The 23,013-nt window shown below is 51.1% G+C and overlaps 2 protein-coding genes across 3 annotated transcripts; both read left to right on the top strand.

Annotated features, from left to right (window-relative positions):
- Window positions 1-2,182: 2,182 nt before the first annotated feature.
- DPF2 (double PHD fingers 2) lies at window positions 2,183-14,380 on the top strand. Of its 2 annotated transcripts, XM_068976273.1 has the most exons (12): window positions 2,183-2,266; window positions 6,636-6,796; window positions 7,181-7,288; window positions 7,613-7,776; window positions 8,595-8,687; window positions 8,850-8,928; window positions 9,438-9,479; window positions 10,495-10,632; window positions 10,760-10,888; window positions 11,029-11,141; window positions 11,638-11,719; window positions 13,152-14,380. In XM_068976273.1, exons 1-12 carry the CDS (start codon window positions 2,235-2,237, stop codon window positions 13,226-13,228), a joined length of 1,218 nt encoding a protein of 405 aa, XP_068832374.1. In that variant the 5' UTR covers window positions 2,183-2,234; the 3' UTR covers window positions 13,229-14,380. The 2 variants fall into 2 exon arrangements, with proteins under 2 accessions (XP_068832374.1, XP_068832375.1); XM_068976274.1 differs by lacking the exon at window positions 9,438-9,479.
- A 4,165-nt stretch (window positions 14,381-18,545) lies between these two features.
- Window positions 18,546-19,970, top strand: TIGD3 (tigger transposable element derived 3). Its single transcript, XM_068975849.1, has one exon. It carries the CDS (start codon window positions 18,546-18,548, stop codon window positions 19,968-19,970), a length of 1,425 nt encoding a protein of 474 aa, XP_068831950.1.
- Window positions 19,971-23,013: the final 3,043 nt, after the last annotated feature.

Genomic DNA, 23,013 nt, shown 5'->3' with positions numbered 1-23,013 from the left:
TGGAAATTGGCTTCTTTTTTTTCAAATATTACGTTTTTGAGATTCACTCATGTTGTTGTGTAGCAATAGTTTGTTCTTTTCCATGTTGCTTAATCCACTCTAGTGCTATGGGCATTTGAAATGTTCTAGTTTGGGGCTAATACAATTAATGGTATTGTGATCATTCTTACACATGGTTTTCCATATATGCATGCATGAATAGAATTGCTGGGTCAGAGGGTATGTGTGTGTTCAGCTTCAGTGCTCACACACTGTCTTAGCTCAGGATGTTGTAACAAAGTACCACAGACAACAGATATTTATTTCTTACAATTCTGGAGGCTGGGAAATCCAAGATCAAGGTGCCAGCAAATTTGGTTCCTGGTGGAAGTCCACTTCCTGGCTTGTGGACATCTGCTTTCTTGCTGGGTGCTCACATGGCCTTTCCTCAGGAATAGATCTCCAGCTGCTTCTTCTAACGAGGGCACTAATCCCACCACGAGAACTCCACCCTCAGATTGCATCTAAACTTAATTACTTCTGAAAGATCCCACCTCCAAATATTATCAGACTTAGTGGGTAGGACTTAAACCTATGAATTTGGGAGTGGGAGCTTCCCTGGTGGTTCAGACAGTAAAGAATCTGCCTGCAATGCACGAGACTGGGGTTTGATCCCTGAGTTGGGAAGATCCCTTTAGGAGGGAATGGCTACCCACTCCAGTGTCCTTGTCTGGAGAATTCCATGGGCAGAGGAGCCAGATGGGCTACAGTCCATGGGGTCGCAGAGTCGAACACAACTGACCAACTAACACTTCTACTTTTCACATTCATGCTGAAACACATACTTTTGAATTCTTTTGGTATCACCTTTGATTCCCACAATCATTTGGGGAACAAGAGTGCAACAGTATTGTCCCTAGGTTTTCCTTCCAAGCTGCTGACATCTATTCTGCAAATTTGGTGCAGGACAATGACAAATACCACTCAACTCTCACCTGCCAAACCTGATTTTAAGGCACAATGATGGTAAGATGTGTCCTGATTCTGAAATACTAAAATGGGGGGAGGGCAGAGAATATGTGCATCTTAGAATTGATGAAATACGGCATATTACCAGGATCAAAGACCAAGCCCTGGGGACTCTGATGGGTCTAGGTAGATGTGAGGGCAGAGAGCCAGCAAAAGAAGCTGAAGGAGCTGGCAGTGTGATAGGCAGACAGCCAGGAGAGTGTGTGTCTCAGAGATGAGTCTGAAAAAGAAGTGACTGGCCAGTGTTGTCATGGGGGCTGATAGGCTGATAAAGACAGGGAGATCTCGAAATCTGTTGAAATGGAGATCGTGGTGTCTTTGTTAGATGTTTCAATGAACTGATGAGAACAAAATCCCCATTAAACTGGGCAGAGAGACACTTGGAAATAAATCAGCAGGGATAGTAAGTATAAACAAGAATATGTGCTCTGAAAGGGTGAAAAGAAAGAGGGTGATAAAGGCAGAAAGGGCTTAAGGAAGGGCTCTGATATTTTTTAAAGAGGATATTAAGCCATGTTTGCAGATGAATTTGCATGATTCAATAGTGAAGGAGAAGTGAATGGTACAAGAGAGGAAGCTGCAGGAGAGAAGTTCTTCAGAGGAGGACAAGAGCTTAGGGGTAGGAAGCAGGGGAGAAGAGGTGGAGATCAGTTAAATTGGTGGCAGGAAGGTGGGGGAACTTTTGTCAGACCCCAATATTCAGGCCAAAGATCTGCCAGGTTCTTGGAGTTAATATTTCTCTCACTAAAGTGGGCAGCGCAAGAGGAGTGTGCACTGCTCTTACCTTCGGCTACCCACCAACCCTGAGTCTGTACGTGAGGGCAAAGGGTTATTAACCACGAGGTTAAAGGTCAGCGAGGTAACAGGACGCATGACCTCCATCTAGACCACCTCTGGGCTTGCCAGTCCTCACCAACCTCTCACCTTCTCATTTATGGACCTGGTCAGATCCTCTCCCTTCTACCTTCTCACTAAACGGATGAGGCAAAACTGGATGAGCAGAAGCCTCGGGGCGCGCGCCCGCCTCCATTGCGCCTGCGCATTCGTCCCCGGATTTCCAGGCCGGGGAGAACCGGCCAGAAGCTCATTCTCCGTCGCTCGCTCTCGGGCGCACGCGCCCGGGTGGCGCCTGCGCAGAGGACAAGGAAATTGGTTCCCTCTGCGGTCCCAGCGCCTGCGCGCTGCGGGCTCCGGGCCTCCCGGCCTGCGGGAGAGAAGCCGGGAAGATGGCGGCCGTGGTGGAAAATGTAGTGAAGCTGTGAGTGGCCGTTTCTTTCTCTTCTAGGCTGGGAGGTCTTGTAAGGGACCTGGAAGCAGGGGGCGGTGTGGGAACGGACAAGGCGGAGAGAGGGACGTGCCCAGAGAGGCCGTGTTGCGACTCCTAGAGGGGAGGGCAACAGGAGACTCGGGAAAGACGTTGCGCTTCTTTGGAAACTTGTGGAGGCCCTGAGGGGGGCACACGGGAGCCCCTGACGGGCAGCCTCCCTGTGGGGCTGGGCGCTCCTTCAGGCGGAAGGTTTCCAGAGTATGGCGCCCTTGTTGCGTACGGCACACGGTCCCGGCTTCGCCTCCGTCCGGGAGAGCGGGGCCGACCCCCGCGAAGCCTGGCCGCCGGCCCCTCCCCGTCGGCTGCCCGCAGCGGGCCCCGGAGGAGCAGGCTCGGCCGCCCTGGCGCCGTTCAGCGCTCGGGGCTGTTTTGTTCTGAACAGCCCCGTGACGTTCCTGGGCGGGCGGGGGCGGGGGTGGGGTGGTCCTTGAGTATCAGGTACCCGAGACCAAAAATATTCCTGGGGAGAATTTGTGGAAGAGCAAGATCCAGAGGGAAAGAACTTCAGGGAAGAGGGGCTTGGCGCCGGCCAGTCCCAGCCATCGGAAAGTGGGCACTGGACGGACGCAGTCCAGGACGCCCTGGCCGCCCCGAGGAGCATCTGGGTCGACCGTCTTCGTTCTGCAAGACTCTTGGACTGGGCAGATTTCAAGCAAAGTTAAAGTTCATGGTTGTTTGGCAGACTGAGAATGGCCTGTTAGCTGTGAGTTAAAGATGCTTTGGGACTTGATTTAATCCAGCCTCCTCCCCGAAGAAGAATCTCAATGAGTTTTCCAATGGGTTCTTGCACCCCCACCCCCGTCGGCCAATACAGCAAGCTCTTTAATGGATACATTTGGCTTGGTGCAGGGGTAGGAAAAATGAGGTGACCAGTTGTGCAGCTTGGCTTTTGGATTTTGACTGGGTGAGAAGGTAAAGGTTTGGGAACTCTTCTAAGGGTCACATAGCTTCTCAACTGTCTTTGTAGTAGGCTGAGCCCCACTCTTCCCAAGAGCCTTTTTTCTAAGAGTACATTGCTTCTCTCCCTCCCCCTGCCTGGAGCCTTTTCTTTGAGAATGCTTTCCCACTTCCATTAAGCTAAGTGCCTTCTCCTTGTGGGTTTTTTGTTTTTTTTTTTTTTTTTCTAACATGCTTTCAGCTCCATCCTGCTGCCTGTTTCAGCCACCCCTACTCCCAGCACTATTTATTATCTTTCTCTCTGATCTACCCACTTCAGTTTCCCCAGCACTCTCTCCAAGCTGACATTTCCCTCAATTTAGAAATGACGCTGCTGATCTACCATTTATATGTTATCCATACTGACTCAGATGTTCTTTCTTTGTTTCCCTGTCTTTCTCTTTGTTGACTGCCCCTGTCCCATTGTAAAGGGAGATTTTACACAGGTTTCATGCCTCTCAAAAAAGAATCAAAGCTTCTACCTTGGAAAGCTTACTGTAATGGGGGAATGTCAAAACTTGCCTAGGTTTAAGAGTTTTATGTAGTGAGATTGTTTATGTTGGAAGACTTTCATCTGAGAAATAAGGTCACCAACCCTTTCATGCAGTATTGGAAGTGAGGGGTTGCCCGTTTAAATAGAGCTTGACTTCTTATTTCTCTTTAAAGATCTGTAGAGATAGTGAAGGTCACCAACTGCTGATTCCTGAGTACCAGTAATAAATAACCAACTTTCTGCTCCTCAGTTCTAGCTGTAAAGAGCTGTGGACCACAGTTAATACATTTTCGTACAGAACCTGCTCTTTAAAAAGAGACTTCCAGTCTTCCTGTACCATTCTCATCCTGTAAAGAGACGCTTTTCTTGACCACGGTGTGCCTAGTCTTCTGACTGCTGAGGTTTTACATTGAGGTCAGGACTACTAGCTCATCTTTTCTGACTTGCATCTTGTTCTGGGAGAAGAATTTTCCTATTTGTAAATTCTCCATCCCTCCCAAATGTAGTGTCAGAATTGAAACAATCTTTAAGAGGTCTTACAGGGCAAAATAATAGTATAAAAGAGCTGTGGTTGCTGAAATCCTCTGAGTTAGGTAACAAGATCTGGAGAATGTTAGCTTAAAATTTCTTGTAGTAGGAGCCTTAGATTCTTAAGAGAGCTCTCTCATTCTTTTTTGCTCTATCCTCATCGGATCCTCTCTTCTTCCAACTTGTATTTCGTTATCAGCTCTCTCACTCGCAATGCAGTTTGCCCCACCTTCTGAAATCCCATTTAACTCACCGGAGCGTTGACAGAACATCTCTCATCATATCTCAACCCCACCCCCGACAGTTTCCAACCTCCTTGCTCTGACTTTGCAGTTCTCAGCCTGTCTAGCCCTTCTTTCCATCTGACTTACAGTGTCAGTATCAATTTCCATCAGCAGAAACAAAGGCGCTGCCGCACTCAGCCTTGTTTATCCAATTTTCCTCTGTTTAGTGAGGACATGGCTGCCTCCTAAAGGCGAGCAAATATGAGCCTATTCCTTCTCTTTATTCTCCAGCACAGGCTTCATGCCTACCTCAAATTACAGTCATTACAGCACATTGAATCAAGCCAGACTATCTTGTGATGTCACTGCCTGCGTGCAGTGTATGTCTTTGTTGGTTGCTGGGAACGTTCTAAGCTGTGCCTCAGTGGCTGCCCCATGAAAGCCCCTCTTCGATTCCAGAGCAGGGTTTGTTGCTGCAGCTTGAGTTACGAACATAAGCCACAGAGATTTACTGTGTTCAGCTTATGCTTGGAGTCTCCCTCTTGTAGAATATATCAGAGCTTATCTAGTTCAGCTTCCCTAGTCAATAGCATACCTGAGATCCACGTGGGTTGACTAAATTTTCCTATATGTGGTGACTTGCAGCCAAGCCTGATCTTTTTACTTCTGAGTCAGGATATTCCAGACACCTTCATGGGTGCTGAGGATATTGTGGGAAAGAAATCATCTGCCCTCAGTTTGTTTACTTTAAGATCAATCAAGGGAAATTCCCTGGCGGTCCAGTGGTTAGGACTTGGCGCTTTAACTGCTAAGGGCATAGGTTCAATCCCTGGTTGGCAAACTTTAAGATCCTTCAAGCCACGTAGTGCGAAGAAAGAAAAAGTTTGCTCGAATATATAAATGTGAATTGTGTTAGTTTAAGCTCTAGTATTACTGTGCTTGTTAAACCCTGAAGGATGAGAACAAGGTTGGTTCTATATACATGCTTCTTAGAACCAGATTACTCCTGGCACTGCAGTTTTGCAGATTTTTAAAGCTCTTGCTGCTGCTGCTGCTGCTGCTGCTGCTGCTAAGTCGCTTCAGTCCTCTATGCGACCCCATAGAGGGCAGCCCACCAGGCTCCCCCATCCCTGGGATTCTCTAGGCAAGAATACTGGAGTGAGTTGCCATTTCCTTCTCCAATGCATGAAAGTGAAAAGTCAAAGTGAAATCACTCTTAAAAAATTCAAATTTCAAAGGAGGTCTTTTGAGTTCAAAAAGGTTCTTAAAAAATTTGTTGGTGTGAGAATGGAGAAGGGTCTAGAATAGGCCTTTCTGCAAACAGGTTTTGTATCGGTGTAATGGTACTCAGTAGAAAGTAGGCTTCAAGGGTGTTCACATATTTCCAGATGTTTTATATTGATTGTAAAGTTAGTATATAGAATTAGCTACTTTGCAAATACCTAGTTTAAAACTCAAAAGATATAAAATGGCACAAAGGAGAAAGTCCCCTGGTCACCTGGTTTTTCTCCTTGGACTCCTACAGTTTCTTTTCCACCACTTAGGGACATCCCATAGCACTGCTCAGCCCTGTACCCCTCCCCCCCCCCCCCGCCTTTCTTTGTAGTTATCTTGGAGATTGTTTAATGTTTGTACATGAAGAGCTTCCTTTTTTTTTATAGCTAAGTTGAATTTCTTTGTATAGATGGAGTTTGATAAACTTTAGTAAGTCCCCCCAGATCTTTTGAACTCTTCTCATTTGTAAACAGGAGTAACTTCAGCTTCTCAGAATCCTGAGGGTTAAGATAAGTAGCTCTTTGGTTACCAAAGGGTTGGATTCATGAGAGGCACAGAACAAACATTATTTTCTTCCCCTCTTTGTGGGTTAGACTAAGGACTGATTAGACACAGGGTGCAATCATGTGCTCTGACGGTAATTTATTTGTAAGGTACTTTTCCTCATAATGGCCTAGTGAAGGGGTTTGGTGTCCAATGAGGTAGAAATGGAAGCAAATAAAAGCAGAGTGACATTCTCCCAGTCCCTTGAGCCTTCTAGAGAAGCAGATGGCAAGGGAAAGGGATAGCCCAGCACATAAACACACACGTGCGCAGTCACACCTGAGTTTTGTCTTTCCTGAAGCCTTGGGGAGCAGTATTACAAAGATGCCATGGAGCAGTGCCACAATTACAACGCCCGCCTCTGTGCTGAGCGCAGCGTACGCCTGCCTTTCTTGGACTCACAGACGGGAGTAGCCCAGAGCAACTGTTATATCTGGATGGAAAAGCGACATCGGGGTCCAGGTGAGAATCCACTCAGGAGCCCAAGGAGGAACCAGCTTCCTCATCTTAGGTGATGAGCCAGCTGAATAGGTTTTCCCTGTTGCTTTCCACCCAGGGATGCATATGGTCTTCCCGTGATTAGAAGCCTGGAGAGGTTGAAACACCTTTTGTTGTCCACAGGGCTACACTGCTCAGGGTCTTGCTGGGCTCTGGAGAGCTATGTGTTAGCCAAGGCTCCTGAGCTTAATCTGTTTTCTTGTCCATAAGCCATGTCTCCTCCAGCCCCAGGTGCTCACCATCCATATTCCTCCCTTGCTCTAGAACACTACTCATGTAGAAAGTGTTTGATACTATTTTCTAGAGCTGTGTTAGGGTTTGATTTCTCTCTTTTCCTTCCTTCCTTAGGATTGGCCTCTGGGCAGCTGTACTCTTACCCTGCCCGGCGCTGGCGGAAAAAGCGGCGAGCCCACCCTCCTGAGGATCCAAGGCTTTCTTTCCCATCTATTAAACCAGGTGAAGCACAGTCCTCCCTGAGCGGGATATACCCTGCTGCATAGTCAGAGGCCTGCTCATCACTTGTTACATACCAGGCCCAGTGCTAGATTCTGAAGATACTAAAATGAATGACATGTGAGTCTTTCTGTAAAGAATTCAGTCTAATAGTTAAGAGACAAGTAAACAGATAAGGTATGGTGCCAAGTAAATGAAAGCATCTTGGTTCCTGGGCAGCCAGAGACCAGAAGACAGTGACTGGCTTGTGATTGGTCTGACACTGTAGGTCAGGCAGATCTGCGTTCAGCCCTTCTGAGCCTCACCTCCTCCTGACCTTGCCCGCAGACACAGACCAGACCCTGAAGAAGGAGGGGCTGATCTCTCAGGACGGCAGTAGTTTAGAGGCTCTGTTACGCACTGACCCCCTGGAGAAGCGAGGCGCCCCCGATCCCCGAGTTGATGATGACAGCCTGGGCGAGTTTCCTGTGACGAACAGTCGAGCACGGAAGGTACACGATTAACACTATGGTTAAGGAAACTGTGGTGGAAACCAGTCTCCTCTTCATCTGAGGCCACCCAGTAATCAGGATAGAAGCAAGAGCTATGGGCCAGGAGGGGCCCCTGCTGTTCTGCCTGCTCCATTCCTTAATGAGCACTGCGTACTGACGGGCTGCACTGTCACCATCCCAGCTGTCTTGCCAGCTCCGTTTCTAGTAACTATAGACTCTCATCTTCTGTTGCCACCCGAGTTTTTTTAGTGCCTGGGGTTACCTAGGTGATGTCTCTGCCAACAAGGAAGCGAAAACTGTACGTAAAAATATGTCAGGCACTGCTAAGCGCTTTTCCATCACTTTCTGCAGTGTCTACAATTTTAGGAAATAGGTACCATTGCCGATTTCACAAGGAGGGGTGGCGCGCTACAGCACATTAGGAAAAGAAAAACCTGCCTCAAGTAAGCAGCATAGCTCCAGTTTAACTCTAGGATGTTAGGTGTTGGAAAGGAACCGCTGCTGACATGCTCCTAGGTGGCAGATCAGAGGCAGGAGAGGGCATGCCACTTGGGGTATCAGGGAAAGTTTTATGAAAACGTGGCGTTTGATTTAGCTACTTGGAGATGGTGGAAAAGGCATTCCAGACTAGGGGAACAACATGAAGAAAGGCTCAGAGGAAGGAGAGCCCAAAGCCTTGAAAGAACAGCAGTGAGGAGTGAGGCTGGAGTGGAGCCGCTGGGTCACGGAGGCGGTTCTGGCAACCTTGGCCAGTCCCAACGTGGGGGAGCTGTTGGATGTTCTCATTTCTGCCCATCCTAATCCTCCTGTCTACTCAGCGGATCCTAGAACCAGATGACTTCCTGGATGACCTTGATGATGAGGACTATGAAGAAGACACTCCCAAGCGTCGGGGCAAGGGGAAGTCCAAGGTGAGGGGCAGCCCAGGGGATTGGGGAGCCTGCAGAGTCCCACTGCCTTACTGCTTCTTGTTGCCATCATCCTTCCTGAATGAGATTAGCAGCCACTACCAGGAGAATAACTCTTCAGGCCCAGACACCTTAGTAAGGGCATCTTTTTGCTCTTCTTTGCAGAGTAAAGGTGTGGGCAGTGCCCGTAAGAAGCTGGACGCTTCCATCTTGGAGGATCGGGACAAACCCTATGCCTGTGACAGTGAGTGCCTCACGAGTGGGTGGGTAGTCCTTGCCTTCAACCCAGCTCCTCGGGATATGAGAGGAGGGAAGGTTGTATTCTTGCTCAAAGTGGTAAAACAAGCTTGGACTCTTGTCCTGCCTGCTGACTGGTTCCCTCTGAGATCCCTGAGAGGCCCCAGCCTCTGCTGCACGATGGGTGAGCCTTGCATGCTCTGGGGGAGATTTCTGCTGTCCTCTGGGGTGGGGGTGCCCATGAGGGACACACAGCAGGCAAAGTTGGCCTCTCAGTAGATGACATCTGGGCCTGCTGGCCCCAATCAAGTCAGGCCCCAGGAGTCCAGCGCTGACTTTTCCAATGTCTGTTCCCTCTTCCCCTTTTCTCTGACTCGCCCCACTTCTGTCCATCCACCCTGGGACCACCGTCGCCGCTGGGGTTTCTCTCTCGTTTGCTCTGCTTTCCTGCTGCTGCTGTACCTGTCTCAAGTGTACCAAGGCCCTCTTCTCATGACTTTTCTTTCTGTCTTTCAGATAGTTTCAAACAAAAGCATACCTCGAAAGCGCCCCAGAGAGGTAGCTCTCTCAACTTCTCAGACTTTTGGTTTTCCTATCCCTTTTTCCCTTCTCCCTTTGTTCCTGCCTTTCTCATCTGTGACGCTAGTGTTAAGGTCCCTGGAATGGCATGGAGAGAGGAGCCCTGGCCCTTCTGTTGCAGTCCACTCCTCACAGTCCCAGAAGCTGCCTCTCCCTGCTTGTCTCCCACCACGTTGCTCTAGGGCTGCTTGGGCCCACTGCATGGGGTGGCTTTAGAAGCATTCTGAGGGACCCATTGTCCCAGATCCCTCTGCTTCCGCTTCCCCAAAACAGACATGTGGTGGTCAGCTAACGTTCCCCACCATCCCGCCACCCTTCCCATCCCTTTCCCATTCCTTTCCTGCCACCCCTTATTCTTGGTATCACTGCTCAAAGGTACAGGGTGCCTCGTGGGGATCTGCTTTCCTTGGTGGTTGAGGGGTTGTTGGTTGGACAGAGCACTGCTGTGCGCATGTCTTTGAGTTTCTCTGGGGGACAGCTACCCCAGCAGACTCAGTTGATAGATTTTTTTCCCAAGAGATCCACCCTTACTTCTTTATTTGGGCAGCGGTGGGCTGTGTTGTATGTAGGGAGTAGCATGAGCCTGCATTTACTGATAGGATAAAAAAGTTTAGAGTCTTAGCTTTCCTCCTGCCTGCCATTATTGCAGAATTATTGCAATACTATGGAAGGTCCCTTTCCTTCCTGACCTGGAGCTCCCCAGACTATTCCCAAGGCAGGCAGAAGGCAACGGCTCAGTCTCCCAGACAGCTTGAGTGGAGGAGCAGAGGTGGCCGTGCTCTGGGCTTTAGTAAGTGAGGGAGCCGTGGGAGCTTGAGACCCCTGGGCCTGCTGTTCCTGGCCACGGGGAGGTGGCTCTCAGTAAAGGTCTGTCCCTGAGCAGAGCTGATGGGGGCGGTTACCTCTGCCTCAGGTGGAGCCCACAGCTTAGAGGGGCAGGGGTGAGGTACCCTGAGATCCTAACACCTTTCTCTGCAATCTTCTCCCCACTCAGTTTGTGGAAAACGTTACAAGAACCGACCAGGCCTGAGTTACCACTATGCCCACTCCCACTTGGCTGAGGAGGAGGGCGAGGACAAGGAAGACTCACAGCCACCCACCCCCGTTTCCCAGAGGTCCGAGGAGCAGAAATGTAAGCTGGTGTCAGGGGCGAGGCAAGCAGGAGTCGGCTTGGCTGTGAAAAACCCTTCTTGCGGGGATGTCAGGAGACCCAGAGGCCCGCCTGGGTATCATCTGAGTTCTTCCCTTTCTTCTTATAGCCAAGAAGGGTCCTGATGGGTTGGCCCTGCCCAACAACTACTGCGACTTCTGCCTGGGGGACTCCAAGATCAACAAGAAGACAGGACAGCCCGAGGAGCTGGTGTCCTGCTCTGACTGTGGCCGCTCAGGTATCTGAGCCAGTGCAGCCCCTGGCGGCACCCAGACCCTGAGGGCCCGTGGCTCACCAGCATCACGGTGGCTGCCCTCGCCGGGCCCCCTCGCTGCTCCGCAGTCCTCAGCGCCCTGACCTGCCCGCTCTCCTCCACAGGGCACCCGTCCTGCCTCCAGTTCACCCCCGTAATGATGGCAGCGGTGAAGACCTACCGCTGGCAGTGCATCGAGTGCAAGTGCTGCAACATCTGCGGCACCTCCGAGAACGACGTGCGTGCCCCCCGCCCGCTCCTGCTCGGCTTCCCTCTCCTTCCCACCAGCGGGCACTGAGATTTGTTTGGCAGGTGTTCAATGAGTATCTGCTTTGTGTCAGACCCTGTTTTAGGCACGAAGGACACTAAACAACGTGCCTGCTTTCAGGGGCTTCACACGCTTGTGTGAACAAACAGTTAGCAAAGAAATGAGTGGCATCTTCATACTGTTCCCTGCAGAGAATGTTCCATGCAGTAGTATGGTTAACTGTTAGAGTAAGTGAATAACTGATTCAGATAGAGAGGTGTTTTCTGAGGCTGTTGGGGTCCCAGTGGGATGACAGTGACTTCCTGGATGGAGAGGGACAGCAGTGGTTTTCTGGCCAGAGGGTCCCATATCTGTTCCTGCCATCTGCCCCTGGCCCTCTTGGAAGAGCCCTCCTAACCCATTCCCAGCGGCCCAGCCAAGGGGAGTCGTTCACCTCCCCCTTCCTCTTCCATCTCACCTCCTCTAGGACCAGCTGCTCTTCTGTGATGACTGCGATCGTGGCTACCACATGTATTGTCTAACCCCATCCATGTCTGAGCCTCCTGAAGGTAGGTTTCCCTGTACTCTTACTCAGAACAAGTATTTATTAGTGACTTGAAAATCACTTATACAGTGAGTGTATTTCTGTATCAGTGATAGTCTTCCAGGTTAGGGAGTAGGCTCTTAGCCTTCACTCAGTTCAGAGTGCTTTACTAGCATTGCAACTTCTAGGGTTTAGCGTTTGTACATTATCACCAGATAACATGCACAGCCACAGAAAACAGACAGCCTGAAAGAAAACAAATGCTGAGCAGAAAATAATTACCAGAAGGAGAGATCTGTTATCCTTCAACCAGCCTACAAAACTCAGTCATAGTTTGTCCAGTGAGGGACTTTGGTTTCACCACTCCATGCCTGACAGATTTGAGTGTTCATTTCCACCAATTGGGAGAGGGAGCTGAACCTGGGACCTGAACAGTTTGCTCTGGCCCTCCAACAGTGCTTAGTAAGATGCTTCAAATTTATGGAAGGTCTTCGATGAAACCACTGGGGATGCCAAAAAGTGGCTACCTCTCTGCAAGTCCTCTTACCAGATTTCTGTGCTGAAGTCCCTCCTTTATCGAAATTCAGAAGCTTACTCAGGAGTATGTGAAGCCCAGGAGCTGTTAGTGTGGCAGAGGATGTGGGCCAGCATTATAGGCGAGAGAAAGTAGCTCACTGCCTGATGTGAGCTGACTTGCAGTGTAGGTCAGACTGCTGTCACCCCCTAGAGGAGGATGCCACTAACAAAGTCTGAGCCATCAGGCGGTCTAGCCTCTAGGCCAGGAGTTCCACACTATGACCCCAGGCCAAGCCAGGCCGAACCTAGCCAGTTATTTTGCTTATAAGGAATATTATTTCCTGGTTTTTTTTTTGTTTTTTTTTTTTTATGAAACCAGACTTGGGTCACAATAAGTTGCATCATCATAGCTGGCCCCCTTTTCCCCTCACTGGGTCCTCAGCCTCTGCTCAGACACCTCGTGATGGTGGCGAGCCCTTCTCTTCTGTCTGTGGGCTTTGCAGAAAACTGTCTTCTGTGGAATCAGTATTGGTTTCTCTAGACCCTCTATTCATGATCTTTATTCTAGCCTTTGGAGTCATGAGAACAAAAGTATTGCTGTTCTGTAATCACAAGTTTAAAGCTCAGTTGCTTTAAAAAAGTTCTCTGTCTCCCCAGGTCCTCTTTAGTGATTATAATTATAGGGCCCAGAGGGCCTGGGAATCTGTATTCTAAAATAGGCCTCCAGGTGATTCTTTCTTTCATCTCCATTGAGAATTATTTTTCCTGCTGTTTGAAAACCTAGAGCTTGTCCCTGCTCAAGATAACTGAAACTTTGCTGCTGCAGCACATCTCCAGTCCTACCTGTAGCCAGGTCTGCCACTGGAGGTGCAGGGTGGAGGTCGAAGGACAGCAGGGGAGGATTGTGTGGAGCCCTCCTAACCCTCTATGCTTCTCTGCAGGAAGTTGGAGCTGCCACTTGTGTCTGGACCTGTTGAAGGAAAAAGCTTCCATCTACCAGAATCAGAACTCCTCTTGATGTGGCCACCCCCGACCCCTCATACATCTAGGGCTGTTTCTCTCCTCCTCTCTGTTTTTCATACCCACTTTCCCTTCCCCCTCTCTTTCTCAAGTCCAGAGACTCGCAGGGTGGTCATGCCAACCTGCCTTTGGCAGCAGCAAGCTAAGGTGGTAGCTCTGACCACCTCTGGCCCCAGGCCCTCAGCGAGAATGGAGCAGCACACTGCCCCAGGGCATAGCTGTGGCCCAGCTTCTCCCTGCTCTCCCGGAAGAGCATTCACTCTGTCTGCCTTGGGCCGAGGCCCTGGTGATCACAGGGTTCAAGCAGTGTCCTCTGGGAAAGAGTGGGAGAGCAGCTCACTTCTCTCAGCTCAGCCTCCACTCTGGTCCCAGGGTTTTCCCTTCCTGTGAAGGTGAGTCAGACTGGGGCATATGCCAGAGCAGCTGGGAGTGAGAACTCAGCAAGCTGGCAAGCAGCTGGCCATGCCCTCATGCTGCTTAGCCTCACCGCCTCCTTCCCCCAGAGTGGTTTACTGCGGCCCTCTGTTCCTGCAGCCCAGGATCCTTTACCTGAGCCAGGATGCTCTTGGTCCTGCTCCTGGCTCTACCGCGTTCCCACCAACTTACCCCAGGGGGAGTAGCAGCCTCACCCTGATTGTCCCTTGTGCTTGCCTGTCTCATTCTCACAGGCCCTGGTCTCTAGTGACTGAAGCATTCCCCACCCTTGTTATTTTCTGTCTTCTGCCCCGCCCCCCTCCTTATTCCCTTTGGTTTTGTGGGGAGGGGGGAAGCATCACAGGGCCAGGCCAGAAGCTTGGGGGCCACTGGGAGATATTGGATAATGTGCCTGTTTTTTAACTCGATGAAAAAGCCTACCTCCGAAATCCCCTTTTTGTTCTTCCTGGACCTGGGCATTCAGCTCCTGCCCTTAACTGAATTGGGAGCCTCTGCCGCCTGCTCTGTGTATCCTGGCTCCTGGGTCGTGGGGAAGCCACCTAGACATCTCTTTCTTCCCTCGCATACTTGCTAGCAGCTGGTAAGGTCTTCACACCCTGATTCTTTAATTTTCTGCCTGGTGACACTTCAAGTAATAGGGGGGACTGTTCATCCCAGGACAGCCTGGAATGTCCTTCCCCTTGGCTGTGGGCAGGCCCTAATTCACTGTCACTTTGGAGTTGAGGTGTCTTTTTTTCTTTCTTTCCTTAGTTCCTATATTCTAAGCATTAGTACAAATAAACATTTTTACACAGAGCCTTCTGCTGGATTCTTTTATCTCCAGATCTCCTTTCCTGTTTACAGCCACTTTATCCAAAAGTGGTTTTTAAATGTTTTGAAGCATAGCTTTTCACCCAACTTAAAATTTTTGCTTAACCTTAGTAGATTAAGTTGATACAAAATTGGATACTTTGTTTTAATCTTTTATGTAAATTAAGTTACGACAATTTCTTATAAAGAAAAATGAAGTTGTTTTGATTAATTCAAAATTTGAGGGCACTCCTGGTGGCTTAGTGGTAAAGAATCCACCTGCCATTACAGGAGAAATAGGTTCGATCCCTGGTCTGGGAAGATTCTGTATGCCTCGGAGCAACTAACCCTAACCCGCAGGCCATAACTATGTAAGCCTGTGCACTAGAGCCTGGAGCCACAGCTACTGAGGCACACACCCTAGAGCCCCTGCTCCCCAGCAAGAGAAGCCACTGCAGTGAAAAACCGGAGCATTGCAACTAGAGGAAACCTGTGGAACAACGAAGACCCAGAGCAGGCAAAAATAATTTTTTAAAATTGTAGTTTAACTTTAGAATCCTGTTTGTTTCTGTATTTTTGTGTCTTTGGGGGAAATTCTGCTGGATTTGTACATGCAAGTAATGACAGCTTTATGACAGTTGACCTTGCAATTTAAGATACTTAAAAATAGGTCCAGAAGCTTGATTAGTATATAAATAGAATGACAGGAAGACTCATGACATCATGACTTTTTGCGTAAGCCATGAATATGAGATGAGAGACCCCAACCTTGCTTGCCTGGCGTTCATTCATTTAATTGAATGCAGTGTGAGTGAGCCCACAATGCAGTGCCACAGCCTTCCTCCAGACAGATTTATGAGCGCAAAAGTGAGTTTCCTTTCCCTGCAGCCAACATGTGAAAGGTATGAATCAGTTATGAACCCCCTGAAATAGGCTTAGGGTTTTCTGGGCCAGCCTGAAAGCCGCTTGTTTCCTCCTGGAAGGCAGAGTGGCCTGGGCCCCTGTGCTCAGTTAAGTAAGCCGGGTGCTCCAGTTTGGAATTGTGGTAGGGACACAGCACAGCCCCCATCCTCCTGTCTGTACCTGGAAGTAGGCCGAGAGCAGAGGGAGTAAAGCAGTGAAACGATCCTTGCAGGTGGAGTAAGTGGAGAAGATGAGAATGCTGATGAGAACCCTGCATTACTGAGATTTGGAAAGGTTGCTGAAGGAGGATTTAGGATGGGACATAGAAGGATGGAAGAGGGATCAGGGATGGGATGGGAAGGAAAGCCTGTGGAGAAGGGGGACTCACCTGTGGCCCCAGCCTTTCAATTGACTATGAAGGGAGAGGAAAGCAGGCTAGAGCTGAGGATTCGGCACTCTAGACGCCGGGTTAAAAAGTCTATTGGATTTCAAAGAACTAAAGTCTACCAAGGAAAGGAATACTACTAAATCTTGACTTTAGGAACTTGAGTCTTGCCCAAAAGGTACCAAAACTAAAAAATTAATCTCCACGTGCCCTAACTCAACTATCCCCAAGCAAGTAGTCTTGAAGGAGGAGACAGAACAGGCTCCATTTTGAAAGCAGGACTCCATCTTGGGCTGGACTGTGGACTTTGAGCTCTATGTCCAGTATCTGGAAACGACATACCAATTGGAAAACCAGACCCCCTGATGGAAGAGCCCCAGGGCTCATACCCAGACTCTCCATCACCTGAAAGAATACCCTTATTATCTGTGTAACCCAGTAGAGTCATAAATTTTATTATGCTTATTGGGGTATGACCACAGGCCTGTTGATAATTCTCCACTGTTAACCATGTAGGCTTAAGGCATATGAATCACGGGTTAACTTTGTATCTTTCTTTTCCTTTGTTCAGACTAGTTTCAGGGAATTTGGTGAGGTGGGTTTGGGCAGATACACTTAGGGTATTGTAGCCACGCATTCCGGGAAACAAACTCACTCAGAAGGACAATGCAGATACTGGAGGGCGGGCCCAAGGCAGAGTCTCCTCTTAGCCAAGGACCCTGACCAGTTTTTGTGAAAACCTTAAATACTGTAAGTGTATGTGCCCAAACCCACTTCCCCAAATGCCCTGAAACTAGTCTGAACAAAGGAAAAGAAAGATACAATCAAAGTTAACCCATGATTCATATGCCTTAAGCCTAGGTAGTTAACAGTGGACAATTATCAATAGGCCTGTGGTCATACCCCAATAAGCATAATAAAATTTATGATTCCATTGGATTATACAGATAATTAGGGTATTCTTTCAGGCGACAGAGAGTCTAGGTACGAGCCCTGGGGCTCTTCCATCGGGGGGTCTGGTTTTCCAGTTGGTATGTCGTTTCCATAGATACTGGGCATAGCGCTCAAAGTCCACAGTCCAGCCCAAGATGGAGTCCTGCTTTCAAGATGAAGCCTGTTCTGTTTCCTCCTTCACAGATACATAAGGTTTTCACAAAAACAGGTCGGGGTCCTTGGCTAAGAGGAGACTCTGCCTTGGGCCAGCTGGTGTAATAAACTGCACTCCACTATCTGCATTGTCCTTCTGAGTGAGTTTGTTTCCCAGAACGCGTGGCTACAACAGTCTGTTGTACCTTGGCTGACCGACCTGAGGTCAGTGCTGTCCATGGTAACATCTTTTGTGTGGCTTATAACTTGCTTCTATTTTTTAAAGACCACTGGGTGAGAGGAACGAGATCTGTTTGGTAGATGAGGAAGCTGCCTGGGGTCACGGCCAGGAAGACGTCCTGCGTCCACGCTGCCGAGTCCTGTCAGGCTCCGAGGGCCGGGTCCTCTGAGGCTGGCGGCGCATCCAGGACTCCCGCCGCGACCATTCTCCGCCTCGCCACCCCTTCTTGCAGAAAGCTCCGTCCCCCCGGGGACCCGATGACCCGCCACTTTCTCAATGTCCAATGAGACTTAGCCGGGGGCGGGACCGACTCCACCGAAGGCCAATCTAATTGGTTCGGGGCGGGGCTGCGGCGGGTGGGAGCTGAGCGGCGGGCCGCGGTCTTCCCAGCCTGGAGAGACCCCCGCGCGGGCTCTGTCCGCTCGGCGCGTCCCTCTCCTGCTCTCCGGTAGCCGCCGGGAGAGGGGCTCGAGAGTCCGGCCCCAGCCAGGGCTGGGACCGGGGCGGCAGCCGCGGGACGAGCGCCTGAGGTGGGTGCGGAGCGGAAGGGCTGGAAGCAGGGAGGCGGGGAGGCCGGGCAGGCAGATGACTGGGTCCGCCCTGCCGATGGACTCCAGGTCACCAGAGGGAGAGGCCGGCCGAGTTGCGGAGCCCGACTCCTGGCCTGCCTGGGTCCCGGACGCTCGTTCCCCCGCTCTCCCAGGCCACAAGCCTCTCTGCTGAGGACAACCCGCCCCTCTCGCTGCCCGCGGCCTCCTAACCCCTCCTGCCCTTTGTCGCCTGTGCACCTGCCTTTCGGCCTTGTGCTCCCACCCACCCCCTCTCCAGCCCGGACCCCGGCCCAGCCTTTCCTGCTCAGGACCCAGCCCCAAATTAGACTTGCTTCTTCAGCCCCTAGTCCGTCCCTCTTTGTCGTCTGTACACCTGTCCCCCCAACTCTGTTCATTCACTCCACCACCCTGCCCCCAACATTTTCATCTAAATTCAGCCTAGGCTCACCGCCCCCTCCCCCTCCTGGGGATTCCTCCCGCCCGCTCTGATTATCCCGTACACCTGCCGGCCTCGGCCCCAGCCCCCTGGCCTCCCCCGTCCACGCTCCTTTGTTGTGTCTGCAGCTGTCCCCTCGGCTCTATTCATCCTTCTCCCGCGTGGACCCCTTTCTCCCTCTGACCAGGGGGCCACCCCCTCCAGGCTCCATTCTGTCGTTCTTCCCATCAGTGCCCGGCCCACTGCCCACCCAGCCTGGCCTTTTCCCTTCCTTTCAGCCCAGCCTTCTCACCTCCTACCCAGGGTACCCTCATCCTCTCCCAGCTGGTCCAGCCTTCCCTGGACTGCCCCCCCGCCCCTCCACACCAACCTGTCTCCCTGCCCCATATACTCTCTTTTCCTTGCTGCGCTCCTCTCCTAACCCGCGTGGCCTCCACCGTCGGTCCCCTGCTCACCCTTTCCTCCCCGCCCAGGTGCCGCTGAGAGGCCATGGAGCTGTGTGGCAAGAAGAAGCTTCACGCCCTGTCCCTGGCCGAGAAGATCCAGGTGCTGGAACTCCTGGATGAGTCCAAGATGTCCCAGTCGGAGGTGGCCCGGCGCTTCCAGGTCTCCCAGCCTCAGATCTCCCGCATCTGCAAGAATAAAGAGAAGCTGCTGGCGGACTGGTGCAGTGGCACGGCCAACCGGGAGCGCAAGCGCAAGCGGGAGTCCAAGTACAGCGGCATCGACGAGGCTCTGCTCTGCTGGTACCACATTGCCCGGGCCAAGGCCTGGGACGTGACGGGGCCCATGCTGCTCCACAAAGCCAAGGAGCTGGCCGACATCCTGGGCCAGGACTTTGTGCCCAGCATCGGCTGGCTGGTCCGCTGGAAACGCCGAAACAACGTGGGCTTCGGGGCCCGCCACATATTGGCACCTCCGTTCCCCGCTGAGCCGCCTCCCCCAGCTCCCACTCCCCAGACCCAGCTGCCTCTTTCTCTTAAAGATTTCTCCCCAGAGGACATTTTTGGCTGTGTTGAAGTGCCCTTGCTGTATCGGGCAGTGCCCGGCAGAGTGGGTACGTGTGATCGGGTGCAGGTGCTGCTGTGTGCCAACAGCAGGGGCACAGAGAAACGGCGGCTGTTGGTCAGTGGGCCCCAGGCTGCCCCACGATGCTTCTTTGGGGTCAGCAGCGAGGCCCTGCCTGCCTCCTACCACCCTGACCTGGCCATCCCCTGGTCGGAGTGGTTGTCACAGTTCGATCGGGACATGGGGCGGCAGGGCCGGCAGGTGGCCTTGCTGATGGCTGCCCGAGTGGTGGAGGAGGTGGCAGGCCTGCCTGGGCTCTGCCACGTGAGGCTCTTGCCTCTCTCTGCTGCGAACCCCACACCGCCCCTGCCCAGCTCCGTGGTCCGGGCGTTTAAGGCCCATTACCGGCGGCGTCTGTTGAGCAAGCTGGCTGCCACCCAGAGCGAGAGGGCTGGCACGTCGCTTGCTGAGGTCGGGGCAGGCATCACAGTTCTGGACGCTCTGCACATGGCATCAGCGGCCTGGGCCAAGGTGCCTCTCCAGCTCATTGTGAGCAGCTTCATTCGGGAAGGGCTGGCTCCCGACAAAACGCCACTGGCCCAGGACCAAGCCTCGGAGGTGCTGGAGGTGCTGCAGGTCCCTGGCGGGCTGAGCCTCGAGGAATTTTCCCGCTTTGTGGATCTGGAGAGTGAGGAGCCTGTGTCTGGAGCATGCAAAGAGGAGGTGGGCCCTGCAGATGAAGCGGGGGGAGGAGAGGACAGCTTCGAGCCCCTGCCCACCAAGGCTGATGCCCTCCGGGCTCTGGGCACCTTGAGGAGGTGGTTGGAGTGCAGTGGCACCACCCCGGAGCTATTTGAAAATTTCTATGCCTGTGAAGAGGGGGTGGAGCGACTCTGCTGCCTGTGAAGGGCTCTTCCTGCCGGAGTCCCCTCCTCTCCTGTTTCCCATGGAAACGCCATCTCTCAAAAGGCAGGTTGGGGGCTGGTCTCTTTCCTGTGGAAATGGAGCTTTTGTGAAAGGTGTTGAAGGGAGACAAGTTGGGAGACCAAGTCTAGGCTCTGAGTGAAAGTTGTCCAAGCCCTAGAGAAGAGAGTCTAAAGACAGGGCGGTAGGGCAGTGAAGCTCAGCTGCGTAGTTTCTGAACCTCTGTGGAGGCTGGGACTTAGGAAGGTGGAATAGGAATTTACAGACAGACTGACCCCTTGAACTTCGTGTTCAAAACAGTTCTGCTTCTGGAAATAAAGCTTTTAATCAGAAAAGAGGCCAAGGTTTTGTTTTCATGTGCATATGCGTGCTCAGTCATGTCCAACTCTTTGCGACCCCATGGACTGTAACTCACCAGGCTCCTTTGTCCATGGAATTTTCGAGGCAAGAATACTGGAGTAGGTTGCCATTTTCTCCCCAAGGGGATCTTACCGACCCAGGGATTGAACTGGCGTCTTGCATCTCCCGCATTGGCAGGCAGATTCTTTACCACTGAGCCACCTGGGAAGCCCATTATTTTCATGAGAGGAGGGTATAGAAACTTTCAACTCAGGTTTTTTTGTTTGTGTTTTATGCAGGCCACTTTTAAAGTCTTCATTAAATTTGTTACAATATTGTTTCTGTTTTTATGGTTTGGTTTTTGACTTCAAAGTATGCAAGATCTTAGCTCCCCGACCAGGATCTGAACCCTCATACCCTGCATTGGAAGACGAAGTCTTAACCACTGGATCACCAAGGAAGTCCCAAGACTCAGATTTTTTAAACTGATTGCCAGAGATTGCTGCCATGCAGCTGTCTAGAGCTGTCTGAGAATGACCAGGAGTGAACCTCCTCTCCCAGAATTCCAGCAAGAAGGAACCCTGGGCATGAAGATTCCTCATGGGCTAACAGACAGACAGATTCCCAGGACATTCTGCTTCTCTGATCATCCCTCTCTTTGGTGAACTCATCTCTATTGGGGTGCTGTCTGAGAAAGAAAAAGGGGCAGGCTAGGAACATTCCAGGGAAACAGAAGGAGCCAGAACACGGAAGTCATTCATTCTTTTTTTTTTTTTTCCCATTTATCTGATTATTTCACATCTCTTTAGCAAGGTTTCTTGAGGGAAAGGTTGCAAAGGTCGTGTCCCTGCCAGGCAGGACCTTGCAGACAGTGGCAGTGGCGTGTGATTAACGGTCATCCTAAAGGCGTATGCACAGGGCTGTGAGCCTAGGAAGCCTCCGGAGGAGGGGAGCTTTGAGTTGCAGATGAAGGACAGACAGACAGGAGAGTCAGGGACAGACAGACAGGAAAGACAAGGACAGTCCTGGCCAAAAGGCAGCGGGCATGGAGGCAGCTTTTCCCAGAGTGCACAGGGAGGCCCAGGGGGAGCAGGAGGGGCCTGGAGCCCACCGAGCTTAGTGGTAGGGCACCCCCAAAGAGTTTCAGGTTATTTGTAAGGTTCTAGAAAACATGTGGAGGATGGGTCAGAGATGTGAGACCTAGAGGAAGAGAAACTCTCACTGGTCCCCATGAGAGATGGGGCAGCCCGAGCCAGATCGAGGGAGCAGGGCAGGAAGGGGATGGTTTACCTGGAAAGGATCAGGACTTTGGACGCAGACAGACTCAGGCTGGTGAGGAGTCCAGCTCTTGGCAGAAATCATACATGTGGCCTTTCAGGTCGACTGCAGGAATCAACCCAGCACAGTGCAGTTTTCTGGGGGCATCACTGGCAAGGACACAGGCCAGCTGTGCATCTCCAGCCCAGGCCGCTCCCCCTGGGGCCTCAGCCAAGACCCTTACTGGGTCTTACTGGGATCCTTACTGGGGTTGTGGGCTGAGACACTTCTTCCACCTTGATGAAGCATCTTTCACTCCCAGCCCTTCTCTCCGTCCCTCCCCAACTCCGACCCCCAGAGCCCATAAAGTGGAAGGAGCCCCTTCAGCAGCCTGCCATCTGACCCTCCCCTCCAGACTGGTGAAAATGGGCCCCTGGGGAGCTGGTGCCTTTTTCTGCTCCTCACAGGGACACCTCAGTGAATAAAGGCCAACTGTTCTTTCAGTCTGGCTCATCGTCCTCACTGACCACCTCCACACCTGGCTGCTCAACAGTGAAACAAAGGTATGTTCACGGTCCACTCGTAAACTGTTCCGAAGCTTCTTGCCAGCTTTCCATTCCCAGCATAAGATCCCAAATCATCCGCCTTTCCCCACAGATTCTGCTTTCCTACATGCACTCATTCCTTTTTCCTTACATTTATTTATTTCCCTGCTCTGGGTCTTGGTTGTGGCATTGGGGTCTTGAGTTGAGGCGTGCAAACTCTTAGTTGCAGCATGTGGGACCTAGTTCCCTGACCAAGGGTGGAACCTGGGGCCCCTGCCCTGAGAGTGAGAATCTTAGCTTCTGGACCACCAGGGAAGTCCCCCTGCCTGTACTCATATATTTAAGTTGTCCTTTCTCTGAAGTCATTCCAGTTTTGACATAACTCTTTGAATCTTGAAGCCAAAACTTAAAGGATCTGTAAAGACGTGACCAGAGTAACAGAGGGGACAGATGAGCTCTGTTACCAGGGATCCCTATTCCTGTTGGAGGAGCAGGATACAGCATAGGGTTTTCTCATTGACTTCATCTCAGAGCCTTTTCTTTTTTCCTTTTTTTAAAACGGGTCCATTACGTCTTCCTTTCTTGTATTGTTACCAGGTATCGTACCTCTTCCTGGGTGGCTCCATGTGCTCATTTAAGCAGCATTCACTGACATTTACTGAATGCTTTGCTTGTGAAGTGGGTCCTGTTCCAGGACCTGAAGCTAGTGCTGAACAAGACAGAGAGAAAAATAGAAAGGATCTTCCTCACTAAGCCCTTCTTTCCTGGTAGAGGGGATAAAGAAGAGACAAGTAAAGAAATACGCATGGTCATTTTGGACAGCAATAAGTGCAAGATGAAAATAAAATAATGGCGTTCTAGAGAGGGCTTCCCTGGTGGCTCAG

This window comes from Capricornis sumatraensis, chromosome 8 (genome assembly GCF_032405125.1).
Source record: "Capricornis sumatraensis isolate serow.1 chromosome 8, serow.2, whole genome shotgun sequence".
Taxonomy (NCBI): Eukaryota; Metazoa; Chordata; class Mammalia; order Artiodactyla; family Bovidae; genus Capricornis; species Capricornis sumatraensis.
The sequence above is the reverse complement of the archived record's forward strand: the minus strand, read 5'-3'. Positions and strand labels throughout refer to the sequence as shown.